The following is a 24,660-nucleotide window of genomic DNA, read 5'->3' as shown; positions in this document are numbered from 1 at the left end:
TAGTTTTTTAATTAAAAATATTATTATTTTATTGATGAAAATTAAAGAAAAATAGTACGAGTTAAGTTAAAAGAATTCGAGACCTTTGAAAAAGTCATTAATCAACTGTTACATCAAGTTTATTATCTATTTTATCATGAATAAAAATTATATTTGAATTAAACTCAAATTGATGCATGGAGGGGGGAGAACAGAGAATAATGGATTTCTCAAGAGCAAACTCCAATTCTGATATTAATGTCAAGCGGCAGAATCAAAACACCCAAAAAGGCTGCTTCTCAAGAAGCAAACATGGAAACTATGCAAACCAAAAGAAGAATTAGAACAAGAACACCACAAACCCAGTAAACGCATGCCGTCTTCTTCTTCTTCATTTGATTTGCGTGGTAAAGTTGATCGGTTCCTCCACTGATAAAATCAACGGCACTGGCCACGTTTTCTTCAATGTCATCCATCTTCCCCCCTTGTGCCTCGACCAGAACAGCCATGTCGAGGAACACCATATGCAGCCTCTCCAAACTCCGTTGAATATCCACCACGGCCTCATGCCTCTCCTTGTTCCTCGAATCCATTTCGAATATCTCCGCCAACGACCGAACGTGTTCGCCGCCGCGGGTAACCGTGTCGTCTCCCGGCGACTCTCCCGTGCAGTCGTGGTATCTTCTTCTGAGGTCTTCTTTATGATCAGATAAAATCTTGTCCCTCAAGGCATTAAAATCATTCATCATTTGCTTGAGATTAGCCCTCAAACCGTTTGTTACCGAAACCCTGGTTCGATCCACATACGTCCCTTCCTTATACGCATCAGATAGTCTCCTGTTGCTCGCATTAGATCTGTCGAGTAATTCGAGCTTTTCCTTTACAACCTTCGCTTTTCGAAGAATCGAAACGGTGTCGGCTTCGATCCTGTCTCGTAACCCTCGGAAGACCTTGGCGCTGTGAATGGACTTCGTTTCTTCATTTAGGGTTTGTAGATCAAACACGAGATTCGAGATCCCCTCCATTGTCATCTTGATCGAGGCCACTTCTTGGAAGAACTGGGAAAGGTTGATTTCTTCAATGGGGTTGAGTTTCCCTTTTCCGATGCCATTTTCAACGTCGGGTACTTCTGATTCCAAATCCCTCTGTGCCTGTTTCTTCAGTTCCACGTAACTTAAGAAAGACTTCGTCATTAGATCGTTCATCTTTGCAAGAACAATGCAGTAAAACCCTCCTGCAAAAAAAACAAACAATCAAGAAACGGAAAGTGAAACCCTTTTTTTCCGGGGAACCGAGAAACCGGCCCTTGTTTGGATAAATATCTAAGAGTGAATTTGATTCACGGAATGTAAGATTACCAGTGGGAATAAAAGATTATCAGGGAATAAGATTACTGGGAATGTTGTATTTTGTGTTTGGTTGGTTTAGTATGAATGTAAGATTACCGTGTTTGGTTAAAGGAATAAAATATTATTGGAATGTATATTTGACCAAATTGTCCTTATTATATATTTGTATATATTATAAATTGTAAAATATTTATATATTTTCTTTAAAAAATTAAATTCATAATATTTATATAATTTTTTTTTACAAAATAAAAAATATAAAAAATGTTTAATGAAAGGGTAAAAAAAAATTTAACCCCTGAACTTCATATAAAATTTTAATTATAGATTTTTTTTGTAAATCTAAAACAATTTAAGGATAAGTTTGTAATTTAACATTCGTAGAATTTTTATTATTCAATGACAGAAGAAGGATATTTTTGAAAAAAATAAAAATTTAAATGCATTTTAGTCCAAAACGCCGGTAATGTTACAATACCTAAGGGAAGGGAGGTAATGACATTCCCAGTAATATACCCCAAAAAATCTACTATTGGTAAAACATTATAGGGAATGAGATTCCCGGCCAACCAAACATGAGAATGTGAGATTCTCATCCTATGGGAATCCCACAATCCTTGAACCAAACACCCCCTAAGGGAAAATCCCATGAAAAATGTGAAGTGAAGAAGAAAACCTAGAAGTGGGATTCCAAGAAAACTTAGGAAAATTATTTGCGATGCTTTGTCAAGGTAGGGAAAAAAGAGAGATCTTCACATGGCGTTCATTGACATTGAGAATGCGTATGATAGCGTTCCACGCGATACGATCTATAAGACTTTGGAAACGAGACGGATCCCAACTGCTTATATTCGGGCGATTTGTGATATGTACTATAGATCTACTACTTACGTCAGGACTACAGTTGGCAACACCGATGTATTCCCGGTGGAAATCGAACTGCACCAGGGGTCGACTCGTAGCCCTTACATCTTTGCCTTGATTATGGATGACATCTTTTGTGCGACACCAGACGGTGTTTCATGGTGTATGCTTTTCGCTGACGACATTGTCCTAGTTGCTGAAACAAAAAAGTAGACTGACTATCTGGAAGAGTGTTTTGGAAGAAAAAGGTCTAAGGATCAATATTGAAAAGACAGAGTATTTATGTTTAAACTTTAGTGGGAACCAAAACGATGAAGATGTAGAAGTAAGCATAGAAGGACATGTTCTCCCCTCAAAGGATTGTTTCAAGTACCTAGGGTTTATGATACATAAAGATGGGGGTGTAGATGATGACATTACGCACCGTATAAAGGCGGGATGGCTAAAGTTGAGGGCTTCTACTGGAGTTTTGTGTGACAAGAAGGTGCTTCTAAAACTTAAGGGAAATTTTTATAGAATGTCAATAAGACCAGCGTTGATGTATGGATCAGAATGTTGGGCAATCAAGAAGGATCACGTAAGGAGGATGGAGGCCGCAAAAATGAGAATGCTTAGATGGGCATGTGGTAGGATTATGTGGGACATGATACCAAACTCTGCTATTAGGATGTCCTTGGGGGTGGTGCTTGTATCCGAAAAATTGAGGGAGGGAAGACTACGGTGGTTTGAACATGTCCTTAGGCGACAACCGTCGGATGCGGTCAGGAGGGTAAAGTCGATTACAGTCGACGGTGCCAGAAGGAGAGGACGACCAAGGCGGAAGTGGGAAGACTGCTTGAGATATGATTTGAACGATTTAGCCCTTACCGAGGACATGAACTCTGATAAGAAAGTATGGAGACTTAAGACCAGGGTAGTCGAGTAGTACGGGTTACAACCATAAGGTGTAACATTCTCTGTCTTATTTTTAATGTCTTTATAGTAATTTTCATGACTTATACTTTATATACGTTCCTGTCATTGGAATTTATGAAGGCTTAGAATTAGGGTAGCGTAGTAGTGTTGCCTTAGTTTATGTGTTAACTCATCTGACTTTATTCCGTCTCGTAGCTTGCTATCGTTGACTACTGTGTATCATTCTCTTCGGGTTACCTCTTTTTAAATTTAGTCGGGTCTTACGTCTTCTGTATATATGCAGAGATTTTTACGCAGAGATTACTTCCCATTAGAGACTCGCATATGAAGAGTGCATATGAAGACTGTTCAACTATGTATTTATTTATTTATTTATTTATTTACACATGCATTGCATTTTATCTTTATTTTTAATTTTTTGACTGTCGAAGGTCTTCCACGGAAGTTGCTCTCAACCTGGCGTTGGGGGCAACCTACTACACTACCTTCCCCTTATCCCATTACATATGGGAATAAAATTTTGTTGTTGTTGTTGCGTTGTCAAGTGTCAAAGCCTCCCTTGAAATGCAAATAACCCTTCTCTTCTTTCTGTAAGATTCAGATTATGGGGTTTGAATGGGGAGAGTTTTTAAAGGGAATCACGGAATGTACAGCAGTTAGGGAATTTCAAGGTTCTATTTCACACACAATAGCTGTTGGATCGAAACGCTACCGTTTTAACTTCAAAGTACAAAAACCAAAAGCAAAATAAGCTTTATGTAAGCCTTCTATTTCTACTAATTTTCATGCCATTTTAAGATGGTTTATTTGAAAACTAAGTAATTAATTTATATATGTATTTTTTAAATGTTATTAATCATTATGGACTATCTCATTAATATAGTAGACCGTTATGTTAGTACTGTGAACTGTCACGTTAATATTGGAAGTAAGGATGGTAACGGGTCAGGTTTTTGGTCAACCCAACCCAAAAATATGCACCCTCCACCTGAACTCGATCCGACCCGAAAATTTTATATCCTACATCTGGCCTGATCTAACCCGAAAATATGCACCCTCCACTCGAACATGAGTCGACCCGAAAAATTTATATCCTACATCTGACTCGATCTTATTCGAAAAATATATATTCTCAACCCGACCCGACCCAGGTGTTTAGAGTATAAATCTGACCCGATTGACCTGGTATAAATTAAGGATTTAATTTTAAAAAAATAATAAAATTTTAAAGAAAAATTAACATTATTTTCGTCGGGTCGGAGTTTTTCCTCCCTCCACCCGAACCCGAATCGACCCAAGCCCAAATATTTTTTTAAAAAAAATCCGACCTAATCAGGTCGGAACCATCGGATGAAGATGAAATTGTCATCCCCAACACTCAATGATAAAAAATATTGATAAAAAAAATCACATTAAATTTATTTTCTAAAAAATTAATACGATAATTACATTAATTTTTTTTAATGGAGAAACTTCTTATACCTTCTACTAATATTTTTTTGCTCGAGTAATTTTTTGGACAGATCATTTGTAAGATATTTGGGCTTACTCGAGTGGACACCTAATCAGAATTTCTTATTTGTCTTTGGGCCTTTGCTATTTCTTATGTCTTTGGGATGCATGCGTTAAACCCATAATGATGACTGACGAACCACACCTATTAAATAAATTTGACGTTCCATTTAACTAAACTACATCATGACAATTTCTCATATTCTTTTGAAAAGAAAACATATGAGCATTTGGCTAAGTTTGATGGTAACACCGACATTAGATATTAACCATTAACACATCCAGAGAAAAATTTAGGAAAGATAGCAGAGATAGTCGATCTATTGAAAATTTAAAATCATCATATATTTTAAGTTTTTTGTGTATTTTTTTTTATTAAAATTATATTTTCATCCTCTCAAAAATTTTATAAATTCAAATTTATCCCTAAAATTTTATAAATTTAGATTCACTCTCAATATAAAATTATGCATCCATCCCTAAACACATCGATATCATCAGGAAAAAAATTATGTCAAAATGTTTGCTTCTTTTAGCAATTAGTCCACCCCCACCAAACTCCACAACTAAAAGAATTTAAACAGCATTATCTCATGTCATGTGCAAACTAATCTGATAAGGTTAATGTAATAAACTCTATCAAGAAGCGATGAATCTATTAGTCGGTCAATTCTTTACGCTTTAGTGTTAGATAATTTTGAACTCATTTTAAAGGCTTTGACTGTCATTTTACATCGAGTATGGTACAATTACATTATGTAAAAAAAATTAGTTTTATAATTTTAGGGTTATTAGCTTAGATGTGAAAAATTAAAGACTGAAATTAATAGTAGAAAATGATAAGATGTTCGTTGAAAAAATAAAGAGAAAAATTTTAATACTTTGATTCCGAATAGAGATATTAAAATTTAAACAAAATATATGATAACGGAATAAAATAACCAAAGCCATGTCAATATGATTTTAAAATGAGTGTCTCTTGTTTCCATATGTAATGGGATAAAGGGAGGTAAGATAGTAGGTTGCCTCTAACACTAGGTTGAGAGTAATTTTCGTAGGAGACCTCCGAATTATAAAATGTCATCCGTGAGACTTGATCCCACGACTTCAAGATTAAGAACCTTATGCTCTGCCAACTGAGCTGGATGGTCATTATCAATATGATTTTAAAGAAAAGTATAAAAAAAACTGGAAAAAAAAACCAGATACCTGCAATTTAAATGATATTTTCTGTTCTTTCTTAACAAATGTAATAGGTTTCAAACAATTAATTTGGTCATCCATCCAACCATTCCTTGGGAAAAAGTTAAATAACTTTACCAAATTATAAGCCTAGAAAGAAATTATCTCAATATAGTAACTTCCTAGTAGTATTTAAAGAGTTCTCTTTTTCCCAAATTTTGTGGGAAAGTGGAAAGAAACAGAGAAGTTGCAGATTTGTGCGTGGCAAAGCTTAATTAGGCCAAACTGCAAATTATTTGGAAAAAAAACGATTTTTCATCTTCTTTGTTCTGATAATTTAAGATTATATTATGTACATGGAGAGAGAGAATATTGATATTTCCTAAAAGGTGAAGCCCCCAAGGTCCAAAGCAGTATGTAGAATAGTAGATGCCGTTTTTTGCCCCAAGGGAAATGCCGTGTGCGCTTCACGTCCATGCCCTTTTGTCTCGTTGGTCTGATAAAAAATTCTGAACCAGAGTAGAGACCGTTTCTCTCTGTTTTGGATAAGCCTTTTGCTCGAAGACCCATTTTTTTTTTTTTGGAGTTGTTTTAGAGGTTGAAGAAAAGGATGGGCAAAAAATTTGGGTTTTTTGGAAGCAATGGTGAAGGACCAGAATTTTACAGAAATGATTTGAAAGCTGGTGAATTTGGACTTTGCTGGTAGATTGAAGAAAAGGGTAGCAACTAGTTGAGTTTTTTTTAAAGATCAAGTCAAAGAAGAAGAAGCAACATGTAAGATTGATCTCAAACCTTTTGTTTTTGTTTTCCTTATCTCTTTGGGTTAAGTTTCCTTTCTTAATGCTGATCCTTTGTTTCTGGGGATTTTACAGAGCAATGGCGATGCCTGTAGAGCCACCGAATAGGGTGCAGGCTATAGGTAAGCATTACTTTTCAATGTGGCAGACCCTTTTCGAGATCGACACGAATTACTATCCGATCAAGCCTATAGGGAGAGGAGCATACGGTGTAGTTTGCTCGGCGATCAACAGGGAAACCAATGAGAAAGTGGCCATAAAGAAGATCAACAATGCGTTTGACTATCCTGTGGACGCGTTGAGAACTCTGAGGGAGTTGAGACTTCTCAGACACATCCAACATGACAACGTGATTGCCTTGAAGGATGTCATGATGCCAACTCAGAGAACCAGCTTTAAGGATGTTTATTTGGTTTATGAGCTTATGGACACGGATTTGCATCAGATCATCAAGTCCTCTCAGCCTCTTTCTAATGATCATTGCAAGTATTTCATTTTTCAGGTACTGTGAACTCACTCACCCTTCTCTTCTTATTGTGATCTGCCTGTGTTGAGATAAAAGTTAAAAATGGTAATTTAGGCCTTACGAATACTAACCAACTCTAGATGGTAATTCTAGTATTGGCTGCATGTATGTATCTACCTGGCTCTTCGTTTTTTTACAAAGACTCGTGTTTTGACACTAGCAATCGAGTTGGAGTAATGTGGTATATGGATATAGATCATTAGACTTGTTAACATTTTATTGTTTGATTTCCCCATTTTGCAAGGCCTAAAAGTTCGTATTAGCAAAAAAAACTCGATCATGATCTCGAGTAAAACATTGCAAGTAAAATTTAAAGTCGTTTCCGTCTCGTGTGCTCTGAATATGCAATCTAAGGCAAAGGCCTTTGTTTCTTCTTAGCCCTCTTTCCTTCTTCATTCTATCTCGTTCGGTTTACTTTCTTTGCAAGTAAGTAAATATGCCATGATTCCCTCTTTCGGCTTTTCTTGTTGACAACTTAATTGCTTCATCAAATGCTCGCAGAATAGGATATGTATCCTGTAAATGTGTAGGGAAACTTCTTGTCTCAATTACAATCGTACGAGTAACGGTAAACCTCTTCGGCATTGCTGTAATTTAGAAACTCGGATACGTAAACAGCTCTAGCAAGTTTCTTTGCTTAATTTTTTCGTGTTTTGTATTGTCTGCTTGTTACTAACCTTTAGTTCGTATTTTAGTTACTACGTGGGCTGAAGTACCTTCACTCGGCAAATATCCTTCACCGGGACTTGAAGCCAGGGAATCTCCTTGTCAATGCTAACTGTGACTTGAAGATATGTGATTTCGGGCTGGCCCGGACCAGCAGAGGTAATGAACAATTCATGACGGAGTATGTCGTCACCCGCTGGTACCGTGCACCTGAGCTCCTGCTCTGTTGTGACAATTACGGGACCTCCATTGATGTTTGGTCGGTAGGATGCATCTTTGCTGAGATTCTTGGTCGGAAACCCGTCTTTCCTGGAACGGAATGCCTCAACCAGCTTAAGCTAATTATCAATGTCCTTGGAAGCCAACAAGAGGCTGATCTTCGGTTTATCGATAACCCCAAAGCCCGGAGATTCATCAAGTCACTACCTTATTCTAGGGGCACCCATCTTTCCCATTTATACCCACAAGCCGATCCGTTAGCAATAGATTTGTTGCAAAGGATGCTTGTGTTCGACCCATCTAAGAGAATTTCGGTCACGGAATCGCTCCTACATCCGTACATGTCGGACCTATATGATCCAAGGTGTGATCCACCTGCTCAAGTCCCCATCAATCTCAACATAGACGGGAACTCGGGAGAAGATGTTAGGGAGATGATGTGGATTGAGATGCTACATTACCACCCAGAGGATGCATCTGCAACTGATTAGATGACATTGTTTTAAGCTAATGCTTGGTTTTGGTTGAACCAATCACGTTGTTTAACCTAGAAGAACACCATCGAGACATCTGCCATTGAACTTTGCATTTGTACCAATATTTTGTTTTAACATCTCGATTATTACCGTAGCTTGTTTGGGCCCTGGTGTAGAACAACCATAAGAACAATCAAACACTTTGTGGTGTAGAACAGCGAAGAACACACAAATCAACAAGAGAATAATCACTGGACAAACAAATTTGTTGTTAGAGTTTGCAATCTGAATCTTGTTTCGATTCGGTTTGAAAAGTTCAGTATATCTAATTAGTACAAGAATATACTTCTTCTGTTAGCTTTTGATTAAAAAGAGGACACGTTGTTGAAATAGATTTTAGGGTAAATTACGTATTTAGTCATCAACATAATATTACGGTTTTGTTTTGGTCACCCGATTATATTTTTCTTCACAATCATACCTAATGTTATGTTTTAATTCCATTTTGGTCCCCACAGTTAAAAAAATAAACAGAAATGCTTATATGATTTTTTTTAATGATGATGTGATATTACCTTACGGGGTGACACATCAATATCATCGTTAATTTTTTAACGACTTGTGACCAAAATAGAACCAAAATGTAACATTAAATATGATCAAAATGTACAAGTTAAGGGACTAGTAATCCTTTTAATTAGAACCTAGGGTAAAGTACACAAACGGTGACTATATAATATTGTTTTATTAAGTCCTTTAACTATTAGAAGTTACAAAATTATCCTTCAACTATAGAGTGTTATTTTGTTGAGTCCCTTGACTATTAAAAGTTATAAAATGATGATATGACTATTCATTATGTTCCAAACTCATCATTTTCGTTAAAAAAGTAACGGCATTTTGAGCGGAAGTTAACCTACTAGCTTTGATATGCTAAAATTTGATCACATGTTCTCAAACAACTATCGTATCTCGGTCATCATGTTAACATCCAGCTTAGACAACGTCAATTTTTTAACAGAAAATGACGAGTTTGGAATATAATGAATAGTCGATTGATCATTTTATAACTTTTAATAGTCGAATGACTTAACAAGCAACACTCTATAGTTGAAGGACTATTTTGTAACTTTAATAGTTGAGGGACTTAATAAAATAATACGCTATAGTCGAGGACCATTTATGTACTTTACCCTAGAATCTAGCCGTTGCTTGGGCTAGAATCAAAATAAGTGGGCTTTGTGAAATTGTGAGACAGACATTTTGATTTGGGTTTTGTTTGGTTGATAAGAAATTTAGAAAACGTGATGCTAATGGGTATTTCATAAACGAGGAACACAATTTTCCCAACGAACTCTCCTTGTCCAACTCTTTCGGATCTTTGAGGAATTCCAACTTAGAATGTTTCTTCTCTCTTCTTACATCTATTCCACAAACAAAGCTTTTCATCTTCTCCGCTGTCTTTTTTAATCTCACTTCTATCAAATTTCACTTCATTTCCACTCCGAACAATGGCGATCGGGGGAAAGTCTCGTGGCCCCAGGCGTTCGTCTTCAGTTTCATATGCATCAACCGTCACAACTGTCATTTTCGTATCCTTATGCGTTTTGGCTGTTTGGATGCTCATTCCCAACTCCGTTTCATCCCCACAGACCACCGCTCGCACCACCATCCGCGCCACCGTCACAGACACCGACGGAGACATCGCATTCTCCGGTTCAAACGATGAGCAACCCACCAAAATCACCGAAGATAAAGATAAAGCGGTGTTCGAGGATAACCCCGACCAACTTCCTGACGATGCAGTCAAGCCCGACGACGATAAAACCAGCGAGTCGGACGATGATAAAGGGAAAGACTCGGTTGTTGAAGAAACCCAACGTGGTTTACACGGGAAAGAATCGGCTGAAGAACGGGAGAAGCAGAAACAGAGTGAAACTCAGATATCCAAGGAAAGTGTGTTGACTCAGAACCAACAAACGAAGCAGATTATCCCCAGGGAAGTTGAAGATAATAATAAGCAGACGAGTAATGAAGAAACCAACAAGGTTAATCAAGAGGAAAACAACAACAACAGCAACAACAATAAGGATTCGTCGGGCGATCAAGATCAAATTCGAGCCGTGGAGAAGCAACAAGTCGACGAGAAACCGAAGGAACGTCGAGGCGACAAGACGAAGAAGAAAAAGAAGAAGAAAGGAGACGACAAAAGCAATAAAAAGATGAAGGAAACAACAACGATGAACGTGAAACCAAAGGAGTATGATCCCGAGAGATTAAAGAATGATGTAACGGAGATGGAAGATGAACCCAAGGGAAACAAGCAACAACAGAATCAAGAGCAACAGAGGGCAAACGCCAGTTTTAGCGACGAAACGAAGGATAAACAGAACGAACTTCTAAACACAATGCAAACAGATACGTTGCCCAGTTTGTTGAAGACATCAACGAACCAGGAAACAGCGGAGAAAGACATCCAAAATGAAGGCCAGAATCAGGAAAGTCAGCAACAGAACGAATCAACCACGGGAGATTCATTAGACAATTCGATTCCGAAGGAGTCCACCGAATTGAAGAAGACATGGAAGTCGCAAAAGATTCAGTCCGATAACGAGAAGGAGAGACGGAGAGACGAATCGGACGATAAAGAGAGCTTCTACGGTTACAAGTGGCACTTATGCAACCACACTACCGGTCCCGATTACATTCCGTGTTTGGATAACCTGAAAGCTTTGAAGAAATTAAAAACCACCAGGCACTTCGAGCACCGGGAGAGGCATTGCCCTGAGGAGGGCCCGACGTGTTTAGTCCCACTTCCGGTGGGATACAAAAAGCCCATCTCCTGGCCTAAGAGCAGAAACAAGGTAAAAACATTGAATCAAACCTGTCTGATCGTTATCGATTTTCGGCGGCGGTTTTTGTAACTTGTTTATCGTTGTCTGGTAGATATGGTACCATAATGTTCCACATACGAAACTGGCTGAGTTCAAAGGGCATCAGAATTGGGTTAAAGTGAGCGGTGAATTCTTGACTTTCCCTGGTGGTGGTACCCAGTTCATCCATGGCGCCCTCCACTACATCGACTTTCTCCAACAGGTAAAGTTCGACACTCGATTCAGTTATGAATCTGTAAATCTGATGCTTCGAGAAAGAAGAATATGTTAGTTTATTGTTGGTTGCAGGCAATACCCAATATTAAATGGGGTAAACGATCCAGAGTTGTCTTAGATGTTGGATGTGGTGTTGCAAGCTTCGGAGGGTTTCTTTTCGATCGAGATGTCTTGACGATGTCATTCGCCCCCAAAGACGAGCACGAAGCTCAAGTTCAATTCGCACTCGAAAGGGGGATTCCTGCTATATCAGCTGTGATGGGTTCTCAGAGGCTACCGTTTCCTTGTAATGTGTTTGATTTAGTGCACTGTGCACGGTGTAGGGTGCCATGGCATATCGAAAACGGCATGCTTCTGCTAGAACTGAACCGTGTTCTTAGGCCTGGAGGATATTTTGTGTGGTCAGCCACTCCTGTATACCAGAAACTTTCGGAGGATGTGGAAATTTGGAAGGGTAACACATAGACAGGACATCTCATTCGAATATGGTTTTCGGGTTGTCATAGATCTGATCATGCGAAGCTTGTTTTGCAGCCATGTTGGCCCTGACGAAATCCATTTGTTGGGAACTTGTGACTATCAAGAAGGACAAATTGAACTCTATCGCTGCTGCCATCTATCAGAAACCTACCACAAACGAATGCTATGACAAACGACCGGAGAATAATCCACCAATGTGCGATGAAAAAGACGATGCAAATGCTGTCTGGTAGGTTTTCTTCACATACTCTCATGTTAATGCACCAAGTAAGGCAATAAATTCATTGTTGTTTGTTTCGTTTCAGGCATGTACCCCTGCGTGCATGTATGCACCGAGTGCCGATAAATCAGGTCGAAAGAGGAGCACGATGGCCCGCGAACTGGCCTAATCGGCTACAGAAAGCTCCTTATTGGTTGAACCGATCCCAAATGGGGATTTACGGGAAACCGGCTCCGCAAGACTTTACGAAGGACTACGAACACTGGACTCGAGTTGTGAGCAAGTTGTACATGAGCGGATTGGGAATCAGTTGGTCCAATGTTAGAAATGTGATGGACATGAGAGCTGTTTATGGAGGGTAATGGTCGTTTCACTTTCGTTTTTCGTGTGTTACTAAAGAGGCATTGAAGTTATCATATCGACCCGTCTTGGATGCCTGCAGGTTTGCAGCAGCCTTGAAGGACATTAATATATGGGTGATGAATGTGGTGAACTTTGATTCTCCCGATACACTTCCGATAATCTACGAACGCGGTCTTTTCGGAATATACCATGATTGGTGCGAGTCGTTCAGCACGTATCCAAGATCGTATGATCTCTTGCACGCTGATCATCTTTTCTCCAAGCTGAAAACAAGGTAGAATTAATCACAGCATGATTTCCCCTTATAATCTTCTTTCTCGACCGCTTCTTCGATCACCGATCTGCATTTTCCCGGTGTTCGTAGGTGCAAACTTCAACCTGCGTTGGCAGAGGTCGATAGAATCGTCAGACCGGGCGGGAAATTAATCGTTCGAGACGAATCGGATGCCATTAGCGAAGTTGAGAACTTGCTGAAATCACTGCACTGGGAAGTTCATTTAACTTTCTCCAAGGATCAAGAAGGGATACTGAGTGCCCAGAAAGGTGATTGGCGACCTACAACATATCAAGCCGTCATTTGATGCATCCTCGATCTGTATTTTGGTCATGGTTTTTATTATGGTTCGATCATTCCTGGAGTTTAGGGTGTATGTGGTACTCTTGACCTTTCGCTCGAGAGTCATACAAGTAAATTAAATTAACATCGTATATCGAACACATGCTCGTATCTTTCTTTCACTCAATTCGAATATCATGATGGATGAATACAATATTTATCATTAATTCATCTTGTCTTAATGTTGGGAGACAAGCCATGATCAGAGGGCTTAACGTGATTATCATGATATATAATCTCAATCATTCATGATTTATTTATGCATATTAAAAATTAAGATACTAATAATAGATTAAATTTATCACTTTCATATCTATCGTATTTTCGCATCAATTCAGCCTTCGAAGTTGTTCAATTGCATCATTGTATACCTTATATTTAACTTAAACCCCTAAACCCTAATTCAAGTTCCATAACCTATAAACCGTAAACCTAAATCTTAAACTATAGCCTAGGGTTTATAATTTAGGCTTTTAAGTTAAGGAAGGATATAAAATAATGCAATTAAACAACTTTGAAGACTAAATAGATGCGAAAATACAATAGGATAATAATGATAAATTTGGTCTACTATAGAGGAAATTTTTTAGATTAATTTGGGGTAATAACTCTCAACCTTTCGACATTGAACGCTCACACCTCTAACATATATGATGCTCAAAATTAAATCCTTAATAATAACAATAATTTTTTTTATCACGAAAATTTCAACATTTTTCCTCCACGTTCCAATTGAAAGTCTCAACCAAATAAAAACATGACTAAACTACGTATTTAATACATAAATTATTATTTTTAGTCTATTTTAATACCTAAATTTTTATTTTTTTTAAAAATCATACCTAACATTTAGTTTTTGTTTTATTTTAGTATCCACCGTTAAAAACTTAACTCGTATAGTACCTAAACTATCAGTTTTTATCCGTTTTAACACCTAAACTTTCGTTTTTTTTAAACTTAACGTTGAATTTTGAACAATGTTACTAAAATAAAACAAAAACTAAATTTTAGGTATAATTTAAAAAAATTTAAGTATTAAAACAGACAAAAATTGATAGTTTAGATAATAAACGAAATAAGTTATCTTGAAAACATTATTGTTTTGGATATATGGTGCGATTAAAGGTAGAGAAAATGAGGATGTTTAAGGAAAGATGTTATCGAAATGTTAATTTTGTTTTAATATTTACGGTGGAACGTTACTTAAAATATTAATCTTTTTAAGGTTTTCGATTACAACCGAAAATATTATAGAGAAAGTTACATTTTAGATAACGAGATTAACATTTTAAATAGTGTTCTATCGAAAATATTTAAACAACATTAAAATATTCGTGTGCGGTGCAATGGAACTACCGACAGAAAATGGCTTGAATCTGAAAGAAACACTTTGGTAAAAAGACGACATAACGTAGCATGAAAATCAACATTCAAGCAAAGTAAAGCCTTCTACGAACTTCATTATTTGTTTTAGGTGTCCTTCATTTAAACGTACAGCAAGCCAACCAAGTAAACTAATACAATGATATCAAACACGCCAAACAATATGGCAATAATACCCCCAAAAAATTTTAAGGGTGCGTTTGGTTCACGGAATGTAAGATTACAAGTGAGAATAAAAGATTACCAAGAAATAAGATTACTGGGAATGTTATATTTTGTGTTTGGTTGGTTTAGCAGGAAGGTAAGATTACCGTGTTTGGTTAAAGGAATAAAATATTATTAGAATGTATATTTGACCAAATTGTCCTTATTATATATTTGTATAATATTACAAATTATAAAATATTTATATATTTTCTTTAAAAATTAAATTCATAATATATATATAAATTTTTTTACAAAATTAAAAATATAAAAAAAGTTTAATGAAAGGGTAAATTTTTTTTAACCCCTGAACTTCATATAAAATTTTATTTATAGATTTTTTTTATAAATCTAAAATAATTTAAGGATAAATTTGTTATTTAACTTTTGTAGAATTTTTATTATTCAATGACAGAAGAAGGATATTTTTGAAAAAAAATAAAAATTTAAGGGCATTTTAGTCCAAAACGTTGGTAATGTTACAATACCTAAGGGAATGAGATAATGACATTCCCGGTAATATATCCCAAAAAATCTACTATTGGTAATATATCCTAACTATTACATTGAAATTTAAAGTTACGTTTAAGTATTTAATTAAACAAAAATATATAATATTAAATAAAACATTAAATTAGAATATTTAAAAAACAATATCTCAACAAATTTATATGATATAAATCAGGAGTAATAATTTTAAAAAAATGGGGAGTAATTTCATAACGAAAATTCAAAGGGTAAATTACATCAATTATTATTGAATTTTATTATATCTCATATTTACTCATTGTACTTTAATTCCGTTCAATTTTATCACTGAACTTAATATATTTGATTTTTTGTCACTTTTTTATTTTCTCACTAACAACATTATAAATTGACTTTTATATACAATAGCGGAACTTGGTAATAGAATTTGGGGATGTCAACATAAAACTTTAAAAATTTAGAGGTTTAAATTAAAATTTTGAATAGTTCAGATTATATTTTTTTCAAAAAAATGAGATCTAACTAAATTTTTTTAAAATTTGAGAGAATTAATGAGAATTTTTAAAAATTATTGGAGGGATTTAATCAAGAACATTAAAAAAATTTAGTGGGGCAAATTAAATTTTTAAAAAATTTAAGGGATTAAAACTAAATTTTTCAATTTTTTGGGAGTTCATGGCCCCACTTGACCTAACTATGTTATGCCATTGATTACATAGATGCAAAACGATATCGTTTTGGTGAAAATTTTGTTTTATTAAAATGATGTTATTTTAACGTCGTTAACTGTTTAACAACAGAATAATAAAAAAATGAAATGTATTAAATCAATGAGGAAATCAAACGTATTTAAAAAATAAAGTTTAATGATGATAGATGTAAATTACCCGAATTCAAAATAAAAATAAAAAGGAGGAAGTGGTGGAGAACAACCAATATGAGCGGCGGATAGCAATCAACGCGGTGGCGGAATTCAAACGTAATATTTGTCAAAAGAGATGTCCTTAACAAATAAGAGAATGGAAAAGTAAAAGAAAAAAGAAAAAAGAAATTAACAGAAGAAAGGTTACTCTTTTTCCTAGGTCTTCACGACATAAACCAGAGGGTAGTGTTCGTAAATTCAGTTAGCTTTTTGTTTTTCAGTAATTTATGAGAGTTGTACTGTTATAAATATATAGATTTGCAACGCATAAAGGTAAAAATAAATTAAATACAGGGATTGTATCCTAGAAAAGAAAGAAAAAGTAAAACAAAAACAAAAACGAAGAGATAAACAAACAATGGATGCTTTCTGTCGTCGTCGCTCAACGCTTTACCAAACTCACCACCACCCGTTTATCTTCCAATTTGCTCCGCTTACTTCAACCTCCCCTTTGCTGTTATCATCCTCTCTTCAGGTACTGAAAAGCTTTTAGCTTTTGCTTCTTCTTTTTCTGGGTTGTTTTTAGATTTTTGAGTTTTTTCCTTAACGTGCTTGTTTTAGGAAATGGAATGCGTTGAAGCAGCTTTGAAGAGCAGTTTTAGAAAGGAGATGGGTATGAAATCAAGTCCCCAAGCGTTTTTGGATGATATTTTGGTCGTAAATAATGGAGGAAATGGAGTTTCTTGTGATGATTTCTCTGTCGACGACCTTTTTGACTTCAGTAACGAAGACGGGTTCCTCGAACAACATCACGAACCTGAAGAAGAAGGAAAAGAAGTACCAGTTTCTTCTTCTTCTTCTTCGCATAAGCGACAAAAGCTAAGCCAAGAGCAACATTTTTCCGACGAAACTACCAATTTTGATTACACTTCTTTATCCACCGACGAGCTCGCCGTTCCGGTACTTTGAAAAATATAACCCTTTTTTTTGTTATGCAAGTTTTTTGCTGTTTTTAGTTCGGGGTAATGGTGAAAAAGGTGACATTTTTACAGGCGGATGACGTGGCAAGCCTTGAATGGCTGTCTCATTTCGTTGAGGATTCCTTCTCGGAACACTCTGCGGCGGCGTATCCCACCGGAACGTTAACGGAAAAACCAAAGTTGCCGGACAACGAATTGCCCGAACCGGAAACCCCAGTTACAACGTGTTTCAAAACTCTTGTTCCGGGCAAAGCCAGGAGCAAGCGCAGTCGAACCGGCGGTGTTTGGTCCCTTGCCGCTTCCCCTTCTCTTACAGAATCCTGTTCAAGTTCCACATCGTCATCTTCCTCCTCCAGCCTTTCAGCTTCAAGCCCTTGGATCGTTTACTCAAGCAGCGTCCCCGGTTCAGCCTTCGAGCCGTCTGAGTCGCTCTCGGTGGAGAAAAAGCGTAAGAAGAGACCGGCGACCGAGTCAAACGTCGGGAATGTGACTCAGCCAACGCGTAGGTGCAGTCATTGCGGAGTCACAAAGACGCCACAATGGAGAGCTGGTCCAATGGGAGCAAAGACTTTGTGTAACGCTTGCGGTGTCAGGTTCAAGTCGGGTCGGCTTTTACCCGAGTATAGACCGGCTTGTAGCCCCACGTTCTCGAGCGAGTTACACTCGAACCATCATCGGAAAGTGTTGGAGATGCGACGCCAGAATGAAGGTTCAGGTCCGGCCGAACCCGGCTTAGCCCTGACTTCCGTTCCCAGTTTTGGTTAACATTAAAGTAGAGTGCTAGAGTTAGTTTAAGTTCGAGCTGTAAATCAATTGCACTAGTATTGTAGGGACGTAACTCATTTAGATTTTAGGTAGGATTTTAAATTTTGAATTGTACCCTTCTTTTAATATAATTCTTCCATTCTTTTCCCCCAAAAGTAATTTTTCTTTTTAATTTGGATCAACTATAAATCATATCACTTAACTTTCATTGATTTGGTTACTAAACTTTAGAAAGTTTTAATTTGATCATTGGATTTTAAAATTGTAATGTTTTTGGTCGGTTTGTTGGATCAAAATATAAAGCTTGTCTTCTCATTCTCCTCCTTTTCACCATTAGAATTTGAAAAAAGAAGATGCTTTAACCTCGAGAAAATAAAGTAAATCAGGGGGAAAAAAAGTTTCAAGGGCTTTTGACAAAGAAAAAAAAGAAAAGTTTAGGATCTTTTCATGATTTTTTTAAAGAAAGATGCCTAATCATAACCCTGTTGAGTGTTGAATATTTGAGTGCAGGGTGATAAAAGCGAAAAAATTTGAAAGTTCAATGATAAAATTTTAAAATTTTGAAGTTGAATGAGTATAACAAGAATAAGGTCATAGTTGAGTGATTTGAATTTTGTGGGTTACCCTCTTAATTTTCCAAGTTTTCCCATTGAAATTATTCAACATTTTTCAAAAAAATGGGTGGAAACTGCATTTGGCTTAGGGACAGAGCACTTGGCTTATGTGCTTTGCTATATTGCTTCATATAATATATATGTTCTTTGAAGTGAAAAAAGCTAAAATAGTTCAAATTCTGATTAGTTTTAGGTATTTGAGTGGTTGTACCCGAAGCAGTTTCGTGCTTGGTGTTTTAATTTGTTGGACGGATATGGACTTTTTGAAGTTGGTTTTGGACGATTCTTTAGTAAATTGAACATTTGGACAAAGTAGTAAGAAAACCGGTTGAAGTTACCGATAATCTGCCCTGTTCGGTCTTTTGTTTTTGTTCCCTCCCTCGGAAATCAAATAAAATCTGAAACAGGCTGGGACCCCATTAATCACATCTAGTTTTATCTGCAACAGTTTCCATCATCCGGTGCCGTGGTGAAGATGATAAAATAAATATCCCCTGCCTTTGATTTTTGGACACTTGTTTAGCACTTAGGCCACAGTTTTACCTGTGTTGATCCACAACCCCACATGTAGATTACATAGTATAATGGTCGTGTTGTATTAAGGTTGCAAATTGAGGGTAAGGTATACAAATGATATCTTGATTATAATATTTTATTTTATTAAATATCTTGACTATTGAAAATTATAAAACAGTCTTTCGATTATAGATTGTTGTTTTGTTGAGTCCTTTAATTATTAAAAACTACAAAAGGTTCATCCACCCAACTATTCATTATATTCCAAACTCGTCATTTTTCGTTAAAAAACTAACAATATTATGAGCTGAATGTTAACATACTGACTGTGATATGATAAAATATGATCCAAGAATCTGAAGCTATTATCATACCTTAATCATCATATTAATGTTTAACTTAGACAACTATCAATATTTTAAATGAAAATGACGAGTTTGAAACATAATAAATAGCTGAGTGATCATTTTATAACTTTGAATAATAAAAGAACTTAAAAAATCAATATTTTATAGTTTCAAGACCATTTATAACATTTAATAATCGGAAGATTTAATAAAGTAATCCCCTATAGTCGAAAATCATCGGTATACTTTACCCTTATTTGATTCGGTATAGGAAAGGATATTTAAGTTGCAAATAAAGGTGGGAAATACTTGACTTGATTGAGTCATATAGAGTATCTACTGTTAGTGGAAAATCAAATCCCATAGTTGTGAATTGATTCCATGTCACAATCCTCTATTTGATTTTCTTGGTCCAACACCCACCGCCGCCGTTGCCCTTTCTTTTGCCTTTTCCTCCGCCACTTCCACCTCCACCCCTCGGCCATGTCTGCCTTCATTTCCTCCTTTCCCCGCCACAAAACTCCAACTTCTCTTGTTGCTTTCATTTACCCCATCAATCCTTTTTATACATGTTAATTACAGTAGCAAAAGAAAACCAAACTGATTGGCTTCCAACAGTCCCCACATGTACAACCTCCGAGCTTCCGATATCAAACATGTTTCAAAAGGCTGTAACAATGAGCCGCAATTTGTCCCCACCCTTGTTTCTAGTGGCTAATGCGGGCTTCGATTGTACCCTCGGACCACGAACACCATTCTCCTTCAATTAATGAGTTTTTGCCTTAAAACTATATTAGATGACACCTCTTTAAATTCGTGATATTTATTTAATTTTGAGTCGATTTAGATTCAAATAGAGTGTATCTGTTTCTTGAATTAAATTGAATTAGTCAAAAATTTAATCTGACCCGACTCTTTGCTATCCTAATCCTACATCTAATAAAAAAATTTAACGAAATTATTTATGTAAGCAAGTTTTCTTCTCAAAGTGAGTGAGTAACAATGAACTTTAGGCTACCCAATGGAAATTGAAATGGTCGTTTTAGTCCTCAAATAAGCACCGAATGTAGAAACACAGACCAAACGTGACTGGCCCTGCAAACATTCCAAATCTTGATCTTTTCAATGTCCATTTAATTTGCTTTAGACGCTGACAAAGTGGGCCTTATAGGGTTTAGTCACAGAGTATAAGTGGCATAGTAGATGCAGCTTAAAGTATGCCCTAACCCATATAAGGTCGATGAAGATGACAATGCCACCTTGTGCTTGGCCAATGACATTTTGATGTAGGAGGGGGCATTGTAGTTGACATATTATAAGCATCGGATGTAAGTAGGGATGGATTAGGAGGGGTTTATAGAGTGGTTGCCTCTTAAAAATTTTAAATTCTTATATAATTTAAATTTTTTATTATTTTTATTGATAATTTGTGTTCGTTTCCGTCTCAAAAATTGGACAATTTCGAGTTTAGGTTTTAAATGGATGTTTGTAAGTTGTAACATGTTGAAGTGCAATCCAGGTAAGGTTCTCCAACGAATAGTATATTCATTATTTCTCCATGTGAGAAAAGCAAAATTTCCCCATTTCGTCAACCTATGTTATTTATTCTCTGTCACTGAATCCGATCATTTCCAATCACGCCATGGCCGCCGCCCCTAAGCCCTATATTCGACAATTTCCTCGCTTTTTGTTCAGTAGCGGAAGGGGGGGGGGACTTTGCATGTTCATAATTGCATATAATACGCTGGAAAGATACAGTAGAGAGAGCAAAATAAGATAATGCAACAAGAACAAAACGATCTCAGTGGTAAAAAAATTGTTATTTCTTAAAGTTTCGGATTTAAACATAAAAAATATCAAAAGTGTGAGCGTTTAATGTTAAATGGTTGCGAGTCGTAAATAAGATAAATCATCAAGACTTTTAAATCGTGAAAACACTTTTTTAAGACTTTTATTATACATTTTAAATATAATAAATTCGTAAATAATCAAATAAGTATAGTATAAACGGCATACTATATCAGCTGCGATGCTGAGTTATAATTAAAGTAACATCTAACTTAACACAAACTAAAATTGCTTAAGTTGAAATATTTTAAAGTTTAATGATAAATCAATACACAGCTAAAAAATATAGTGACTAATACTATAGTTAACCCTTATTGTTTTTTGGATAAAGTTGCACATCAAAAAGCAAGTGAGCTTTATTAGTGCAAAGTACACGTTTTAGCTTTTGGTGGGGAGTTCTATGATCAAGCGAATGACAAGTTCAAAGGGACAAGAAAGCAAACAACCTTTATTTATGCTACTCTTTCAGGTTTCGTTTAAAAAAGAAAATGACAATGTTTAGGTTAAAAAGAAAATGACAATGTTTATGTTTAGGAATGTAAATTTTAGTTTATATAAAAGTGTTTACTTATGTATGTTTTATTTAAGATTTAGAGTCTATGGGTTTAGAATTTAAAAATTATAAGTTATGACTAGCTAAAGTTTAGGTCATGGGTGGCTCTCCAGTCCAGGGTCTGGTATACCTAAGATCCAATACGAATTTATATAAGAATTTACAGATTGTCCACCAAGAGTGACAATGGTAAGATTCGAACTTGACCTTACAAGCTTAAATTTCTGAATATTAACCACTTCTATCAGCACTCTTTACTTAAAAATTAAAAATTAAAAGTTAAGACTTAGAGTTTTATATTTTTAAAACATGTATTTTCAGTATACATGAGATCATCTTAGATTTATCTTGACAATTCCTTAAAATAAATAGCTTTTGACATAGTCAACTAATGGTAATAGGTTTTAATTGATTGGGTATAAAGTACATAAATAGTCCATTGACTATAAGATAATATTTTATTAGGTTTTTTGACTATTAAAAGTCACAAAATGGTCCTCAAACTATAGGACGTTGCTTCGTTGAGCCCATCGACTATTAAAAGTTACAAAATGATCACCCGACTATTAAAAATTACAAAATGGTCACCCGATTATTAATTGAGTTCCAAACCCGTCCTTTTCCATTAAAATTTTGACGACAATCTGAGTTGTACGTTGACCTACTGACCGAGATATGATAAAATATGATATCATAATCTTAAATGAGTATCATACCCCAGTCAACAAGTTAACGTCCAACTCAAACGATCGTTAAGTTTTTAACAGAAAATGACACTTTTGGAACATAATGAATAGTCAAAGGACTCAACAAAGCAATTCCCTACCGTCAAAGGATTATTTTGTAACTTTTAATATTCAAGTGACTCAATAAATTATTATCCTATAATCGAAAGATTATTTATGTAATTTGTATGTTCAACATACCTTTACTTTGTGATGATGCAAGTATAACTGCCCCTCCCAACGTGCTTCAAAGTTAAACGTACAACTTTAAGCTACACAAATTCTTTTTATTTATCTTGTGACAGTTCCCGTTGTCCTTGTTTAACCACACAGTTTCAATATATATATACTAACAACAAATCAATAATCCAACCAAGAAAATTACAATAAGAAGACTTCTTCAATATCAAACTTTTTATAAAATTAAATAGAGACCATTAGGACGAAATTTATTCACGAAAGACAATATTTTTAAGAGTAAATTATGTATTTAATATCTAAACTATTAATTTTGATCAGTTTTAATATTTAAACTTTTATTTTATTAAAATATACCTAATATTTAGTTTTTTTTCATTTTAGTATTTTATCATTAAAAAAATTAATGTGTTTTGTACCTAAATTATCAATATCGGTCCGTTTTTGTATTTAAACTATTAGTTTTGATCAGTTTTAGTACATAAACTTTCAGTTTTTTTCTTCAAAACTTAACGTTACGCTTTTGACATATACTAAAATGAAATAAAAATTAAACTTTAAGTATGATTATAAAAAAAATTAAAGATTTAAATATTAAAACATATTAAAACTAATAATTTAAATACTATAAACACGGAGTTTACCCTATTCCCGATTGTAAGCGGAGTTCTTGCCGTGCCACTAGCGTTGTTGTCTCACGAAGGTTGGCCACTTCCCATATGCAATTTAATGACTCTGGACTAAATGCACAGACGAAAACCTTGAATTACACATTTGGTTTCACATACTCTTTTTACACATTAGTTCGCTTTACACTCTTCCCCCTCTTAGCTCCTCCCCGTCAATAACATGACCCCACAAAATATCTATAAAAAAACATACTAACAACCGATTTTATATAAAATAATTAAGACTTAATCGCGTTATATGTCTTCAATATAGGATCTTCAGTTTAAATTAGTCCTTAAACTTTTAAATATTTTGATTTTATCCCTAAATTATGACTATCATTTTAAAACTAGTTTTTAAACTTTTGAACATTTCAATTTCATCCCTAAACTATGACATTCATTCTAAATTAGTCCCCAAACCTTTTAAGCATCCCAATTTCATCTTAGACTATATGTATATTGTAACACCCCAACCCGTATCTGACCTGGATACGAGTCCGAGATGTCACATTAACTTTTAAAACCTTTATTCTTACAAAATAACAGAACATTTGAACTCATTTTAAGAAAATACCACAATATTCTATCAAATTATATTTCATATTATATTTCATATAAAATTTCGAGTCAAAAATGTATTTATAAACAGTAAAATACGGTATGAATATTACCGTGAACAATAATGAACATTACTGTAAACAGTGCCATGAACAGTGTCGAATGTTAAAAATTTTCCAGATTGTCAGAGGGGAACTGATTCCCCTGCTACAGGGAACCGATACCCTGCTACAGTACTTCCGTAAAACAGATATAAACTCTTAAATTATCTCTATACATTTACCATTTACAAAAATACGTTTAAAACATTACAAAACTTGTTCAGAGCATATTAGATTCAAATCTTTTATATTACATGCCAACTAAATTCTATATAACCAAATACATGTAATTCAACTACTTTTTTGATCTGATCTTCGGTAAGGGGAACTGACCTGTCTTGTTCCTCTTTACTTCTCTTTTTCGCTTTCCCAACCTACGTGTGAAACAATCACATTCTAAGTCGATGACTTAGTGAGGCATATAAAACATAATTATATGCTAACTGTAACTTCTACAATGCATAAACATTTGATATTGTTTTATCATACCAAAACATATATTCTTCTATGTAACATATACATACATGCACATATCATGTAACATAACATCAATAACATGTTTATCATTTCTC

At 35.3% G+C, this 24,660-nt stretch overlaps 4 protein-coding genes across 5 annotated transcripts; 3 read left to right on the top strand and 1 right to left on the bottom strand.

Moving 5' to 3' along the window:
* Window positions 1-278: 278 nt before the first annotated feature.
* Window positions 279-1,199, bottom strand: LOC120132696 (syntaxin-112-like). Its single transcript, XM_039149396.1, has one exon. The coding sequence runs from the start codon at window positions 1,182-1,184 to the stop codon at window positions 279-281; it is 906 nt and encodes a 301-aa protein (XP_039005327.1). The 5' UTR covers window positions 1,185-1,199.
* A 4,998-nt stretch (window positions 1,200-6,197) lies between these two features.
* On the top strand, window positions 6,198-8,637 carry LOC120132593 (mitogen-activated protein kinase 7-like). 2 transcript variants are annotated; one of them, XM_039149332.1, is made up of 3 exons: window positions 6,198-6,573; window positions 6,670-7,100; window positions 7,820-8,637. In XM_039149332.1, exons 2-3 carry the CDS (start codon window positions 6,678-6,680, stop codon window positions 8,498-8,500), a joined length of 1,104 nt encoding a protein of 367 aa, XP_039005263.1. In that variant the 5' UTR covers window positions 6,198-6,573; window positions 6,670-6,677; the 3' UTR covers window positions 8,501-8,637. The 2 variants fall into 2 exon arrangements, with proteins under 2 accessions (XP_039005263.1, XP_039005264.1); XM_039149333.1 differs by having other exon boundaries at window positions 6,198-6,575; window positions 6,674-7,100.
* Window positions 8,638-9,971: 1,334 nt separating this feature from the next.
* LOC120132715 (probable methyltransferase PMT27) lies at window positions 9,972-13,301 on the top strand. The gene is made up of 7 exons (XM_039149410.1): window positions 9,972-11,349; window positions 11,432-11,581; window positions 11,668-12,049; window positions 12,130-12,304; window positions 12,381-12,653; window positions 12,738-12,932; window positions 13,023-13,301. Exons 1-7 carry the CDS (start codon window positions 9,997-9,999, stop codon window positions 13,237-13,239), a joined length of 2,745 nt encoding a protein of 914 aa, XP_039005341.1. The 5' UTR covers window positions 9,972-9,996; the 3' UTR covers window positions 13,240-13,301.
* Window positions 13,302-16,585: 3,284 nt separating this feature from the next.
* Window positions 16,586-18,132, top strand: LOC120132550 (GATA transcription factor 5-like). The gene is made up of 3 exons (XM_039149293.1): window positions 16,586-16,747; window positions 16,834-17,172; window positions 17,265-18,132. The coding sequence occupies exons 1-3, from the start codon at window positions 16,631-16,633 to the stop codon at window positions 17,955-17,957; spliced, it is 1,149 nt and encodes a 382-aa protein (XP_039005224.1). The 5' UTR covers window positions 16,586-16,630; the 3' UTR covers window positions 17,958-18,132.
* Window positions 18,133-24,660: the final 6,528 nt, after the last annotated feature.

Source organism: Hibiscus syriacus, unplaced genomic scaffold, assembly GCF_006381635.1.
Source record: "Hibiscus syriacus cultivar Baekdansim isolate YM2019G1 unplaced genomic scaffold, ASM638163v2 tig00110569_pilon, whole genome shotgun sequence".
Classification (NCBI taxonomy): Eukaryota; Viridiplantae; Streptophyta; class Magnoliopsida; order Malvales; family Malvaceae; genus Hibiscus; species Hibiscus syriacus.
The sequence above is the reverse complement of the archived record's forward strand: the minus strand, read 5'-3'. Positions and strand labels throughout refer to the sequence as shown.

Excerpts from the sequence above, each read along its gene's own strand:
- LOC120132593 (XM_039149332.1), top strand. The coding sequence starts at position 6,678 with ATGGCGATGCCTGTAGAGCCACCGAATAGGGTGCAGGCTATAGGTAAG. Across the intron at positions 7,101-7,819 it reads GCAAGTATTTCATTTTTCAG|TTACTACGTGGGCTGAAGTA; the intron begins GTACTGTGAACT and ends TTCGTATTTTAG.
- LOC120132550 (XM_039149293.1), top strand. The coding sequence starts at position 16,631 with ATGGATGCTTTCTGTCGTCGTCGCTCAACGCTTTACCAAACTCACCAC. Across the intron at positions 16,748-16,833 it reads TGTTATCATCCTCTCTTCAG|GAAATGGAATGCGTTGAAGC; the intron begins GTACTGAAAAGC and ends TGCTTGTTTTAG. Across the intron at positions 17,173-17,264 it reads CCGACGAGCTCGCCGTTCCG|GCGGATGACGTGGCAAGCCT; the intron begins GTACTTTGAAAA and ends ACATTTTTACAG.
- LOC120132715 (XM_039149410.1), top strand. The coding sequence starts at position 9,997 with ATGGCGATCGGGGGAAAGTCTCGTGGCCCCAGGCGTTCGTCTTCAGTT. Across the intron at positions 12,305-12,380 it reads GACGATGCAAATGCTGTCTG|GCATGTACCCCTGCGTGCAT; the intron begins GTAGGTTTTCTT and ends GTTTCGTTTCAG. Across the intron at positions 12,654-12,737 it reads ATGAGAGCTGTTTATGGAGG|GTTTGCAGCAGCCTTGAAGG; the intron begins GTAATGGTCGTT and ends GGATGCCTGCAG.
- LOC120132696 (XM_039149396.1), bottom strand. The coding sequence starts at position 1,184 with ATGAACGATCTAATGACGAAGTCTTTCTTAAGTTACGTGGAACTGAAG.